A 13,754-nucleotide genomic window follows, 5' to 3' on the forward strand; every position below is an offset into this window, starting at 1 on the left:
TGCTGGAGCCATGTAAATCTTTAGTGCTGATGGGAATGCGGGTCTGTGGGGTGGATATAGGATCACAAGCCATAGGACCATGGTCAGAGGGTAGCGGGTGTGGGGTCAGTAAGTAGTGAGTAGTGGTGAACATTATGGTCCTCCCCTGGCCCCTTCTCACTCTTCTCTTGGATTGCTGGGGGACCTGAGTGAGTATGCTGTTGGCTCCACAAATCCACCAGCAAAACAGTGTCTTTTTTCCCTTCTTGCCCAGCCTGTAACTGCGACCCAGTGGGTTCAGTGCGTGATGACTGTGAGCAGATGACTGGACTGTGCTCCTGCAAGACTGGTATCACCGGCATGAAATGCAACCAGTGCCCCAATGGCAGCAAGCTGGGCATGACTGGCTGTGAGAAAGGTGAGGGAGCCACGTACCAGAGGGATTGCGTGGAGCACCGAGAAATGGGTGCTTGGGTACTGCTGCAGGGCAGCACACATAGACCCGTGAAAGAAATGCATCCCTCCCACCCTGCGTGCTTGTGATTCAGGGGAAAGGGGCCCTGGCCTCCATTCCTGGCTGGGTTCCTGTTACCTGTGCACTCAGGCACAGCGCGAGGGACTGTTCCTCTGTTTGGTGAAAGTTTGTCTTGTCCACTGGTCTGAGCTGCTCCGGCAAGTCCCTGGGAGGGCTAAGACCCACTGGGAGGAGAGAGGGATTTTGATTCCGCATAGACTCTTTCTGTATGATCGGTATGTGCTTTGTTGGTCATCTCTTCCCCGTTCTCTCCCTACCCCAGACCCATCAGCCCCAAAATCCTGCGAGGAAATGAGCTGCGAGTTTGGGGCCTCATGCGTGGAAGTCAACGGCTTTGCCCACTGCGAGTGCCCATCCCCGCTCTGCTCGGAGGCCAACATGACCAAGGTTTGCAGGAGAGGCAGCCATGGGGGGCTGAGTGGCGTGCATGGGGACGTGTGTCTAACTCAGCTGCATTGGGCTGCTGCAGGCAGCGCGGGAGTCTGATGTCTCTTCTCCCCCACAAGAAGCAGGCGGGCAAGTTCGGTCACTGTCTTTGGTGGGGAACGGTGACATGCGAGTCATAGATGTTTCCCAACAGAGCTGGATGCTCTGTGCCCCATCTGGCACCTCTGAGCTGCTCTGCTCCTACGCTTCCACAGCCCGCCCTCGGGTCCCTCTGTGCAGACCACCACCTCTTTGCCTGGGAGGGACCCCTGCAAAGCCTCTGCTCCCAGCATTTAGAGACTGGTTTATTTTGCCCAGGGCTTGGAGGAGGACAGAGATGCAGCTCACATTTCCCCTCTGCTTCCCAGGTGTGTGGCTCTGATGGTGTCACTTATGGAGACCAGTGCCAGCTGAAGACCATCGCCTGCCGACAGGGACAGGTCATCACAGTGAAGCATGTGGGGCAGTGCCACGGTGAGTGTCTGCGGCTCTCGGTGCTGGGGCAGTGCCGGCTCTCTGGCCTGACGCTAGACCCGGGTCTGGCTGCCTCCCTCTGTGGTTCCTCACTGTGCCATGACTCTTCATGGCACAGCCGATGCACTGCCCAGGGCAGATGCCTGAGGGTTTGCAACATGCTTCAGAGTGTCACGGCCAACCTTTCCCAGACCTGCCCCTCCTTACCTACCCTGTCTTGCTGCTCCTTTCAGAGTCCATCACTCACACAAGCCACACCTCACCACCCACACCGCTGCCCACACTGCCCCTGGACAAATTAATCCTTCCTCCACCACTGCGGCTCACCACCCAGGCTCCAGAACCCACCGAGCTGGCTACCAGCTCCCTGCTGTTGGAAGCCAGGCCTACTGAAAGAGGTCACCCTACAACAAGGCGTATCACGACTGCCAGACCAGCCACTACACCATGGATGACCCACGGGATGTATAAGACCACCGTCCGCCCTCTCTCCACCGCGCCAGTGGTCCTGGCCACCACCCAGCCTGCCTCTGTTGAATCAGGCAGCGCAGAAGGCAGTGGAGACCAAGAGATGGGCACCAGTGGAGACCAGGAATCTAGTGGGGCAGGCTCTGCCGGTGAGTGTGCGCTTCTTAGGCTTTGCAGGTCGGTTGTGGGCTAAACCATACCCTGTCTCTCAAAACAAAATGAAGCTGTGTCTCAGCCTCATTCTCTAACACAGAGGTTAGGTCTTACCTCCTGCTGGTGAATGCTCCTCTTAATGCCCTGCAGGGGAAGAGGAGGTGGAGGAAAGCCAGGTAACTTCCACCCCAGCCATCGAGAGGGCGACGTGTTACAACACCCCGCTGGGATGCTGCTCTGATGGCAAGACTGCGGCTGCTGACGCGGAAGGCAGCAACTGTCCGGGTGAGTTTGTCCTCGGGGCTGGGCTCTGGGCTCCCTTTTGGAGGTCAGGAGTCAGACTGAGCTCTTGCAGGGTGCAGGAGAGGGAGAGATGCCGCTGAGACCTGCCTGGCAGGGAGAGCAGCATGGTGCTGTGCTTGCCCAGCTGGCAGTGAGCACGGTTCCTGTGTCTGGTCTGGGGGCTGGCGTGTCCCTGAGGGGGTGTTCATGGGGACGTGCTGAGCCCTGGTAGCTGGCAGACGTTGTGCCCCCCTGCCGCAGCCCCCAGCAGCCAGCGATAGTGCTTGGGTGGGTGCTGCTGTTCACACGGGGAGCCAGGGCACTCTGCGGTTTTCTTCGCTTAGGTGACCACTTTCTTCCTTGACTGCTGCAGCCTTAAAACTTTGACTGGTGTTATGCCCAGGCTTCTGCAGAGCTCACGAGTGGCACTAAGGGAGATGAGGGAATTGCTTGGATTCCCATTCTATCTATGTCGATGGCTGTAAAGGGAACTGGGCTGACCAGGACCAGTTCTGTGCCAGGGCAAGCAGGGAGAGCGGCTGTAGAGAAGCCCCAGTGTCCCTGCTGGGCTTCCTGGGGAGTCTGAGCTCTCTTGACTCATGTTGTGGTTCCCAGGGGCGTGCGCTGCTCTCATGACCTCGGCAGGATCTGTCTTGCCCACTCACAGGTCCTTTCACGCCGTCCGTATAGAGGAAACACAGAGCCACCTGTGCTCAGTCAGAGTATTGGTTGTACATACATCCTCGTTACCCTAAAAATTGTTACTCTGGGGCTATCTCCCAGATGTTTCCTCACTGCTCACTGAAGTCCTTCTTAACTGTCCCTGTTCCTTGGGGTTTCCAGCAGGACATCCCCTTTTCCTCTGGACACCATGTTCTCCTTCTAACCCACGAAAGGACAGCTGCTGGGAACCTCCCATATGGTTACCACAGCGGGGATCTTTCTGTAGCTGCCTCTGCACTCCCACAGCTCCCCTGGAAGGGAACCACACCTGGGGTTCCTGTTGCAGTTTCGGACTGGTTTTGCAAGGCTGGCCACAGCCTGTTAGCTAGCAGGGTCTCTGCTTCCCTCTCCCAGCACAGGTCTTCTCCTTGTCCAGAGTCCACATTTCTCCCTCCTCTGCCCCCTGTTTGCATGCACGTGTCTGATCCTGCCATATTGTCTACGTGCTGCTCTGGCTAACGTCTTTCTCTTGTTACTCAGCCGGTGCAGGGGGGCTGCTATCCGGGCCGGAGCTCAGAGGAAACCGTATGGTAAAAGCTGCCATCTCCAGCCTGGTCTTTGCCATCTGCTCCAGCACCCTCTGATACTAATCCTCCATGGCGCTCTCCCAGACCCATCCAGACTAACCCAACACTGGCACTACCCGCACACTGCCATCACCCTTTCCCCCCAGGGTCTCGAACGCTCCTTGCGGTTGTCAGCCACACGCCTGTCCCCTGCCCACAAGCCAACTAAAGGCATTTGTCTTGTTTACCCTCCCTCCCATAGCTACCAAAGTCTTCCAAGGAGTCCTCATCTTGGAGGAGGTGGAAGGCCAGGAGCTGTTCTACACACCTGAGATGGCTGACCCCAAGTCAGAGCTCTTTGGGGAGACGGCCAGGAGCATTGAGAGTGCGGTGAGTCCTTTGCACTTGATCTAGGGTCTGGGTAGGGCTTTTCTGGTCTTGGCAAAAGACGAGAGGACCCTGCCCACTGTGGTGGACAGACGACTAAACCCCAAATGTTCACTTCCAGAAACACAGTCCTTCCTTTCTCAAGTGAGCAAGCATTCTCCGACCTGCTGCTAATAAGCAGGCTTGTCCCTTCAAGCGGCTGGGTTCCCACGGGGAGCCAGCCTGTGGCACGCTCGCCTGCTTGTGTCCGCTCGGCCTCCGAGGTGCCAGCACTCTGCAGGAAGGCTGCCTGCCCGCTGCGCTTCATTCCAGCCACCCCGCTGAAGCAGGGACCCAGCGCTGTCTGCCTTCTGAGCACTGCTCCCAGTACCCAGAGCCAAGACCACCCTCTGTGGCTGCAGATGCTCTGTTGTCCCGACCATGGGAACCGCTGTGGGTTTCCTCCTGCTTTGCCGTCTCATTTGCGACGGCTTCTGGGGAGGCTGTGGCCTGTCATTGCTGTCTGTCAAATGGGAGCACAGAGACCTGTCTGCAAAATGTGTTGAGTGTCTTGGAGGAGCATTGCTCCATGTTGGGGTTTTTTTTTTTTGAGATGGGCTTAACAAACAAAAGTTGGGAGTGAAGACGGCTTATCGCCAGGGCCAGCGCTTTTATGGGTGGGCTATTAAGAGTGTAAGGAGATGATGCACCAGTTCTGTCTAAGAGGTACCCTCTGTGAATTTGTCCAATCTCTTTTTAATCTACGTGTGTTACTAGCCTCTACCACATGCTGTGTCAGTGGATTCCATCCTTTGTTATGCGCTGAGTCAAAAACTATCCTTTTTCAGCTTGATCTTGGTCGCGGGGCTGTTTAGATGAGAAGTTCTGCCTTAACACTCTGGATTTCCCAAAGTGTCCTTATCTCTGTGAAAAGCCCTTAGACAAAAACGTGTGCAAAACCCCTTTGCCCCTCCAGTTCAGCTACACAACTTGGGAAGCTCCTTGTGTAAATCCAGTCTCCCACCTTTAAGGAGAACCCCCCTGCATTGCCAGCTCTTGGAGTAGGCGGACTTTGCGTGGCAATGTGTACATATGGGTATGCCAAGGAAGCGCTGGGTGGGGTAGCAACATTACACTGTAGCCTGCAGTGTGGTACAGCAAATACAAAGCATCTTTGCAAGGAGATTAACATATTTCGAGCGGGTTCCAAGCTGCACTTAGAAGTTGGCAAGCCCTCAGTACAGTCATATAAGCAGATGTGTGCCTGGCATATGGACCATATGGTTCATGCAGTTCTGTATCACAATAGCAATATTTCCCAATACAACACTGGCTTCTATCTGAGGATGCAAACATGCACACAAAAGCTTCATTCTCTGGTTCATCCATTTGCCCCCCATGAGAAGGCAGGAGATTTTGCCGATTTCTGTTTTCCCAGGGCTGTGGGAAATGAAGGCATGGACAGGCCTTCTGTCCCAGAGGCCGTCTGTGGCTGGGCTGAGAGTTCCAGCCATGGACCTGTGCTGCAGAGACCTGTTGTCCCTGTGCAACCTACCTGCAAATTGTGATGTGCTCCTTTACCCCTCTGAGATCTCTATGCCCAAATTTATAGGGGGAGACTATACCATGGGACCATCAGTCAGCTAATTACTTTCTTCTGACTTTGCTTTGAAGGCGAGGGAAGGAAGCGGTGGCCTCTAGCTGTGACGACTGCCAGTCCAACATGAGGCCGCACAGATAGCTAGCAGGGGTGTTAAAGCCCTGACTTGCTGTAAGCCTTGGATTGTCACTGTCTCCTTCGTTTGACTTCAGACAAATCCAGCAATGTCTGAGAGCCAAGTTTTAAAAGGCAGTCAGGTACTTAAAGATGCAGAATGGTGCCTTATGGGATTTTCCAAAGTGCCTAAGCAGGTTTACACAGCTTTAGAAGAGATCAGTAAGACTTAGATGCCACACAATAGAAAATCCCTATATGAACTGCAAGGTGTCTCTGGTCTGGCTCTGTTCCGCTCTTCTCCATGGGTACGATGAGGATAGCTCACTTTCCCCACACTATTTCTGGATCCTGTTCTTACCTTTGACTGCAGGCCATAAAGAATAGGGACCATCTGAAATTATCACCCTACACAAAGGAGCCCTGTTCTCTGCATGTGTCAGTGGGATGTCTTGCAAAGGTTCGGATACAAACCCCTGTGGGTTGAAACCAAGGAGACTGGCTGACACTCAAGATCTTTTACTGAAAGGACCTGTGCCCTAGGATCTCCCCATTACTCAATTTGTTTATCTTTCCTCCTTTACCTCTGACCAACTAGCTGGATGAGCTTTTCCGCAATTCTGATGTTAAGAAGGATTTCAAGAGCATCCGTGTCCGAGACCTGGGGCAGAGCAGCGCTGTCCGTGTCATTGTGGAGTCCCACTTTGACCCAGGTAAGAGCCTTCCCAGTGCTGATTCACTGTGGCATCAGCCTCAGGAGGGAGCAGGCACTCCCAGTGGGGCTGCCGGCCTGAGAAACACGTGTGGGGCAAGGACCATGAAAGAACCTTATTAAAATTTTCCGGCGCTATCTCTTCTGTCCAGCAAAATCAACAGATGCTGTGAGAAGAGCTGGGAGGAGGTGCACCCTAAGCTGGTGCCTGGAAGGCTGGAAGCATTTTCCTAGGGAAAGGAATGATTCGGATGCATTGTGGGGAGGTCATGAGGGGGAAACTGCTAGGTGGCATCTTCACTTTTGCCTTTCTCCTTTCTCCTCCTGGCTACGATCAGCCACTTCCTACACAGCAGCTGATGTCCAAGGGGCCCTGCTGAAGCAGATCAAAGCTTCCAAGAAGAAGACCATCCTAGTGAAGAAGCCCCAGCAAGAGCATGTCAAATTCATGGACTTTGGTGAGCCCCCTCTGTCTGCGGTCGGTCCCCCTCTCTTGGTTTAGGCTTTCAAACGGGCAGGCTGGCTCTTCTGGTCTTGCCAGGGCCTTTCATCTGTAGCAGTAACCCGTCAAATGCTTCCCCAGACAGTGCCCTCCAGAGCCAGGGCTCAGAGGTTAGTCCGTGTGCCTGGACTTGTTCTCAGCTCAGGAAGGCCATAAGGGGGGTAAAATTGCTCCCCTCTTCCACAGCACATGGCAAGTGGCAGTGCTGCACCGTGGCGATGTGGCACTGCCCACAGTCCTGGAAAACGAGCCCTTCCTGGTACTCCCGAGGGGGTGACCAGCCTAGCCCACATGATCTCATGTTGATAAACCCGAAACACTGATTTTCCAGGAAAGAAAGGTGCATGGCCACAACCTGCACCGGGCACGCGGCTCTACCTGGGAGCATGTTTACCCCGACGCCCGGGTGGGAGGACAGGCAGGACTGCAGTGCTGCGGAGGAGGGCCCTGTGCAGACACGTGCTCTGTGCAGGCAGCTGCCAGATTCATAAGTCAGGCCGTGCAGCGGGAGCCGTCCAAGCCTCTCTGCTGCCTTCTCACCCCAAAAGCCTGAGTGGCTTTCCCTGTCCCCAGAGAGGGTTGCAAAGCACCAACCTCTACCTGCATTTTGCTGTGTTTCAGACTGGATCCCCAGGCTCTTCACCACCACTGTGACCACAACCACGGCCACCACCATGGCACCCGCCACCACCCGGAGGTACACCACGGCCACCGCTGCCACCACTGTCCACGTCCTGCGCCCAGATGCTGCGGGCCGACCCAGCAGCAAGATGGCAGGAGCTGTGAGCACCAAGAGACCCACCTCCACCCTTCCTGCCACCACTCGGCGGAAGCCCACGCGCCAGCCCCCCGCCACGAAGAAACCCTCGCGGCCCTGCGACTCTAACCCCTGCCTGCACGGTGGCACCTGCGAAGATGATGGGAAGGAGTTCACCTGCAGCTGCCCGGCCGGCAAAGGGGGAGCCGTCTGTGAGAAACGTATGTGCCTCCAACCCATCGCGGCCACGGCGCTGCTAGGGCACCGGTAGCAGAGCTCACAGCCGTAGGAGGGCAAGGGCGAAAAGCAAGGACAGCACAGTCAGGGGAACCACATCTCCTGGAGCTTTGAGTTCCACCTAGAGGCTCCAGCCAAGGAAGCTGGGAGGACACAACTGGGAAAGCGTTGCTCTGCGGTTGCCCCTTTTCTTACCTGTTCTCCCTAAGCACGTGCTGCTAGGCGCAACCAGGGCTGAAGGGCTGGGCTTCAAGCAGCGTGGCCCTTCTTGTGTCCGTCCATACTCCAGCAGACTGCATTGACTGCATGGCGATGGAGAGACGTGGGGGCACATGCGAACCCAGCCCCGTAACTTGTGCTGGCGCTGCCCGTGCACCAGGCAGGAGGCACTGCAGGGGTCAATTTAACCAGCTTTCTTAACTCTGCCAAAAACAGGTTGTACAGGCACTGTGCATTGTAAGAGGCAAGCATGGCAAGGCTGCAGGGTAAGAAGGTGCCAGGAGTAATTTTTTCCTGGCTCCACTTCTGATAATACCAGTGCTCGGAAACATGGGGATTGTGAGCTTCTGCTTTTTTATCTCAGCTCATGGTATTGTCGCTCGCAGCTCCTGCAGCTAGTGACTGCTAGTTAGTGTAACGGAGAGACAGTTACTAACTGTCCTCTCGAACACCAGGAGATGTGTGCCGATAATTCAGGCTCTATTCCCTGGCGCTCAGAGCTGCTTAGCAAACAGCTGCAGACTGGCAGCGTGCTTAACCAGAGCTGCTGTTATTTACTCTGAGCTCCCACTGGCAATTTGGTGTCACGCCGGGGGGCTCTGGGTGGTTGCGAGTGCTTATTCCTGAGAAGCTTCATCCCTAAAGCTATAAGCTGGAGCGCTCAAAGCTGCTACTGGATGTGGGTGTCCAGTCCTGTTAATTTTAATAGGGCTTGGCCTTCCAGTTCCCTTGGAAAATCTCAGCTGCAACAGATAAGAGCGGGAGTGATGAATGTAGATCTGTCATGTGGGATTCTGGGAGGACAGATAAAAATTACCTAAGGAGCAGGGAAGTTGAGTTAGAGGAACTGTGCGTGCAGCAGAGCTCGGCTGAGGGCACAGGGGACGTGATAGCTGGGCATGGAAAGGACTGACAGCACTGGTCCTTAACTGGGAGGAGCTGATTGGGACACTGCTGAAGCAAAGTACTGGGGTAGCAATACCACAGATCTCTAAAGCCTGGGAGCAATCTTTGCGGGCCTGCCATCACGAGAGGAGTTGGTTGCTACCAGTACGAGTGTCTGGGAGGCAGTGACAGGGGATGATTGCACAGGAGTATGGGCCCAGAGGAGAGAGCGAGCTTCTTTCTGCCATTTCACAAGAGCTCTCTTTCCTTCTACACATAGCAAAGTGTTCACAGTCTCATGTCAGGCTTTTATCTGCTCTCTGTCCTCCTCTTCCCTCCTGTACTTCATCCCCCCTTCCTTTCTCTACCCACCCCCCCTGGTTCTTGCAGCTATCAGGTACTTCATCCCCAGCTTTGGTGGCAAGTCCTACCTGGCCTTCAAGATGATGAAGGCGTACCACACCGTGCGCATCGCCATGGAGTTCAGGACTGTGGAGCTCAGCGGGCTGTTGCTCTACAACGGGCAGAACCGCGGCAAAGACTTCATTTCCCTGGCGCTGGTTGGCGGCTTCGTGGAGCTCAGGTGGGTGCCCTTCCCCTCAGCCCCGTGTGGTGTGGAGGAAGCGGAGCAGCCGCTCTTGCCAGAACGGTCCTTGCAGAACACCAGGAGGATGCTGGGCTTGAACTTGCAGGCTAAGAAACAGTAACATCAAATGGACAAGAAGAGGAGCTTTTTTTCCAATGTAATAGGAATAGTAAGGGGACTCATTTCCCTGTGGCACTTTTCAACAAAGTTGATTCATTTATTTCAGTTTGAATTTTGAAAAGCTGAAAGGTGTGGGAGGTTGATTTTTTTGAGCAAGTGAGAGGTCTTTTTTCGGCACTGTTTTTGTACTGGAAAAAGAAATGCAGGGGAAAAAAGAAAGGGAGAAAGGCCCCAGAAATCTGAGCTAAAATGATTTTTCCAGTTCCAAAAGCCAAAGGCGCAGATTCAGAATGAGGTGAGGTGGTGGGCAGACCTCTGGGGACTGCAAAATCTGGACAAGTTCTCGGGCAGTCAGTCCTGATGCTCAGCGGGGGTCAGCTATATGCTCTGAGTGCAGCCTGGTCCAGAGGTGGGGAGGGAGGGGGGGCTCCCGAGTGCTTCCAGCTTCTCCCTGGGATGTAGCAGCCCCTGTGCCATGGCGCAGATACACCTTTCTGCAGGGTGGCACAGACAGAGGCCTCCCCCTCTTCTGCTCCAGGTTTAACACCGGTTCCGGCACGGGCATCATCACCAGCAAGGTCCGCGTTGAGCCTGGCAAGTGGCACCAGTTAGTGGTGAACCGCAACCGCCGCAGTGGCATGCTGTCTGTTGACGGGGAGCCCCACGTCAGCGGGGAGAGCCCGACGGGCACCGACGGGCTCAACCTCGACACAGACCTGTTCATCGGGGGAGCGCCGGAGGACCAAATGGCTGTGTGAGTGAGGACGCGGGACCGCTGCCGTGGGTGTCGAAGCCTCTACTGCTGGTGTGGATACGGTGGCTGCAGCCCTCTGGTTGCTAGAGGCTCCAGGCAGTGGGTGGGGGACTGTTGTGGAGCGGAGCTTGTCTGGGCTTGGGGGGCCTCTTAATGCCCTGCTGTGGAGCACAGCCTGACCCAGATGCTTGGAGGGCCTCTGCATTTTTGTCCTCGGGGACAAAACCCCCACCCACTTTGTCCTCTTGTCCCCTCAGGGTGGCAGATCGTACTGCGGCTACAACCGGCCTGAAGGGCTGCATCCGCCTCCTGGACGTGAACAACCAGATGTACGACCTGCGGGAGAAAGGCAGTGATGTGCTGTATGGCAGCGGGGTGGGCGAGTGCGGCAACGACCCCTGTCACCCCAACCCCTGCCACCATGGTGGCATCTGCCATGTCAAGGAGGCAGAGATGTTCCACTGCGAGTGTCTCTACACCTACACCGGTACGGGGAGGGGGCTGCAGACAGCGCATTGCTGGGGCTCCTGATCCCGCTGGCTGGCTCTGAGGGATCCCAAAGCCTCTGGGGCTCACATTGTGGGGTACAGTGGGGAGGGATGTGGTGTGGAGTGTCAGCAGTGGGTCAGAGGGAGAAGTGTGGGATGAAGCCGCATCCAGTGAAGATCATAAATTTAGGATGTAGCCCTCATACGCACGTGAGACAAAGGTTGGGATCTGTTTGTTCTCATGCACAAAAAAAAGTCCCCTGCGCAAAGTGTAGTCTGGCAAGGGTATCGTCTGCCATTTGTGGGGTCCACTGCGGGGGGCTTCTTGGGTCACCCAAGACCCAAGGTTGGATTGGGAACCCAACCTGAGACAGGAGAAAAAGGCTGGCAGGGTCATCAGGAGACATCAGAGACATTTGTCTCTGGCCAAATCGTGCCTGATGGCTGTTGGTTTGAGATGCTGATGTGACAGGCTGCCTTTTCTGCTGCAGGTCCAACATGTGCCGACGAGAGGAATCCCTGCGACCCTACGCCCTGCCACGTCTCTGCCACCTGCCTGGTGCTGCCAGAGGGAGGTGCCTTGTGCGCCTGTCCCATGGGCCGGGAAGGAGACTTCTGCGAGCTAGGTGGGACGGGAGCTGGCAGAGGAGCGGGTCTGGGGAAGGGGGTGGAACTGAAGGTGTTGATTTCCCCAGCCTGGGTGGTCAGGAGGCCTTGCCTGCTGTGGCTCTGGGGCGCTGGCTGAAGCTGCTCTGCCTCCTCGTCCTCACCATTCCCTCGTTTGTGCCCAGTGACAGAGCAGGACCACACCATGCCCTTCCTCCCGGAGTTCAATGGCTTCTCCTACCTGGAGCTGAATGGGCTGCAGACCTTCGTTCCTGACCTGCAGTAAGTGCCAGGGAATGGGAAAGGGGCAGGCGAGCGCATCGCCTGCATGGCTGATTTGGGGGAGAGAGCTCACGCTCTGAGCCTCGTCTGTGACACGCTGGCTCTCCCTAGAGGTCTTCCCTTTCGACAGGGTTTGGAGGTTTTGTGCAGAGAGACTGGCATCGCCAGAATCCCCACAGCCAGACTGAGCCAGCAATGCTCCCCAGGAGCTTGGCGTTGCAACGGGCTGGGTAAACAGGCACCGCGGAGTGACATCCTGAACATGGCAGATGTATCTCTTACCTGGCAAGGGTGCCTTACAGGAGTGGCATCTCTCTGCCATACCTGTAGTCCCAGGCAGGCAGAGTTCTTCCAAGAGCTCGGCCCACGGGGGTGGAGGAGGAGAGCGCGTGGGCAGCTGGACTGGAGGGTATCCGTAATCCTTCTCTCCTCAGGGACAAAATGTCCATGGAAGTTGTGTTTCTGGCCAAGAACCCCAGCGGCATGATTTTCTACAACGGGCAGAAGACGGATGGCAAAGGGGACTTTGTCTCTCTGGCCTTACACGATGGCTACTTGGAGTACAGATACGACCTGGGCAAAGGGGCGGCTGTGCTCAGGTAGGGTGGGCTGCGGGCTGGGGAGCTGCTCGTCAGGGTGGTGCTGGCAACAGAGGCAGGAGAGGGACAGTGGTGGCTTTCAGCGTCTAGCACTGGCTTTGAGCTCCCCTCCCCAGAAAACCGTAAGGAAGCAGGGGCGAGCAGGCTTCATACTGGCCTCGGCTGTTGCAGTAATGGCTCTTGGTCAGCTGTCCCTGTACGGGGCAGGGCAGAGCTGGGCCTGCCCCCGGCTCGTGCCTCTTTCCCAGGCTAGTGCCGGGCTGTCTGCATGGCTGCGAGCTGGGGCAGCCCAAGCTGGTCAAGCTGCAGTGGCCTGGGCAGCCCAAGCTGGTCAGGGGAGGTTTCCAGCACTGTGTTTGCAGGTGGTGACGGCATGTGTCTTCTCACCCATGTGTCTTCTCCTCCCCTTCTCGCCACCAGGAGCAAAGAGCCAGTTCCCCTCAACACCTGGATAAATGTCTTGTTGGAGAGGAATGGGCGCAAAGGGGTAATGAGGATCAACAACGGCGAGAGGGTGATGGGAGAGTCACCGGTAAGTTGATGGGCCAGGGAGAGCTCTCTGGGCTTCCAGCTCTGCTTCTCCCATCTGAAATGAGCTGAGAAGTTCCCAGGCTCATGGGCTTTTAACCCCTGTGGTGCATGGCTTTAAGGGTGGAGGAGGAGTGGGCAAGACCTGGGGAGAAAAGGATGCTGCAGGGCAGAGCTTGCCTGCCCCTCTTAGCTGCTCTGCAGCCTGGCCCTAGTGCTGTAGGACAGCACTGCGCACCTCTCCCAGCTCTTCCTCCCCCCTTGTACCCCACCACGCACAGCTGCAGCCCCTTTGCCAGCGACACGTGTGCCCTGATTCCTGGGGCCTTGGTTTCAGGGATGTGTTTGACTGACCCCCCCCTCACACACCCCACACACCCCTTTTTTGCAGGTCCTTGAGTGTCCCTGTACCGGGGCAGGCACACAAGGCACCCTTGCAGCCAAGGGAAGCGGCTGCCTGTGCTGCCACTGTGAGCGTCGGCTTGTGCTGCCACTGTGTTGGGCCCGGGTGGGTTTCATCCTGCGCCCTTGATGCTGGGCTCAAGAGCCCTCCACAGTGCTGGCTGCGCAGGGAGCTCGGCCGGGAGGAAGTCACGGAGTAGCAAAAGTTGTACTGGTGCTCCTGAATCCATTAGTGCCTTCTCTGCTCGGTTTCCATGCTGGCAGCTCTCCTCTCTGACTTCTCCCGTGTCCTGTCCCCTCTGCACCTCTGCCTCTGCACAAACAGCGGTTCCCCAGGGTTTCATGGCAGGGCTGCTGGTTTTTCTTTCATCCGCCTTTCCAACGGGGAAGTTGATAGGGCAAGAAAATCCCCAGCTGCTGCTGAACTCATCCTTAAGCTCCACATAGAAGT

At 56.2% G+C, this 13,754-nt stretch overlaps 1 protein-coding gene across 1 annotated transcript in view; it reads left to right on the top strand.

Annotated features, from left to right (window-relative positions):
• Positions 1-13,754, top strand: part of AGRN (agrin) — a gene marked incomplete at its 5' end in the record, with an annotated part of 43,824 nt that overhangs the window by 19,460 nt on the left and 10,610 nt on the right. Inside the window, 16 exons of the mRNA XM_009582104.1 lie at positions 254-397; positions 777-901; positions 1,309-1,414; positions 1,648-2,031; positions 2,186-2,320; positions 3,809-3,936; positions 6,225-6,339; positions 6,677-6,796; positions 7,462-7,818; positions 9,329-9,521; positions 10,183-10,398; positions 10,656-10,885; positions 11,378-11,512; positions 11,678-11,771; positions 12,209-12,373; positions 12,794-12,905. Coding sequence (XP_009580399.1) covers positions 254-397; positions 777-901; positions 1,309-1,414; positions 1,648-2,031; positions 2,186-2,320; positions 3,809-3,936; positions 6,225-6,339; positions 6,677-6,796; positions 7,462-7,818; positions 9,329-9,521; positions 10,183-10,398; positions 10,656-10,885; positions 11,378-11,512; positions 11,678-11,771; positions 12,209-12,373; positions 12,794-12,905 — 2,759 coding nt within the window. The remainder of the gene's footprint in view (positions 1-253; positions 398-776; positions 902-1,308; positions 1,415-1,647; positions 2,032-2,185; positions 2,321-3,808; positions 3,937-6,224; positions 6,340-6,676; positions 6,797-7,461; positions 7,819-9,328; positions 9,522-10,182; positions 10,399-10,655; positions 10,886-11,377; positions 11,513-11,677; positions 11,772-12,208; positions 12,374-12,793; positions 12,906-13,754) is intronic.

This window comes from Fulmarus glacialis, unplaced genomic scaffold, assembly GCF_000690835.1.
Source record: "Fulmarus glacialis isolate BGI_N327 unplaced genomic scaffold, ASM69083v1 scaffold6610, whole genome shotgun sequence".
Lineage (NCBI taxonomy): Eukaryota > Metazoa > Chordata > Aves > Procellariiformes > Procellariidae > Fulmarus > Fulmarus glacialis.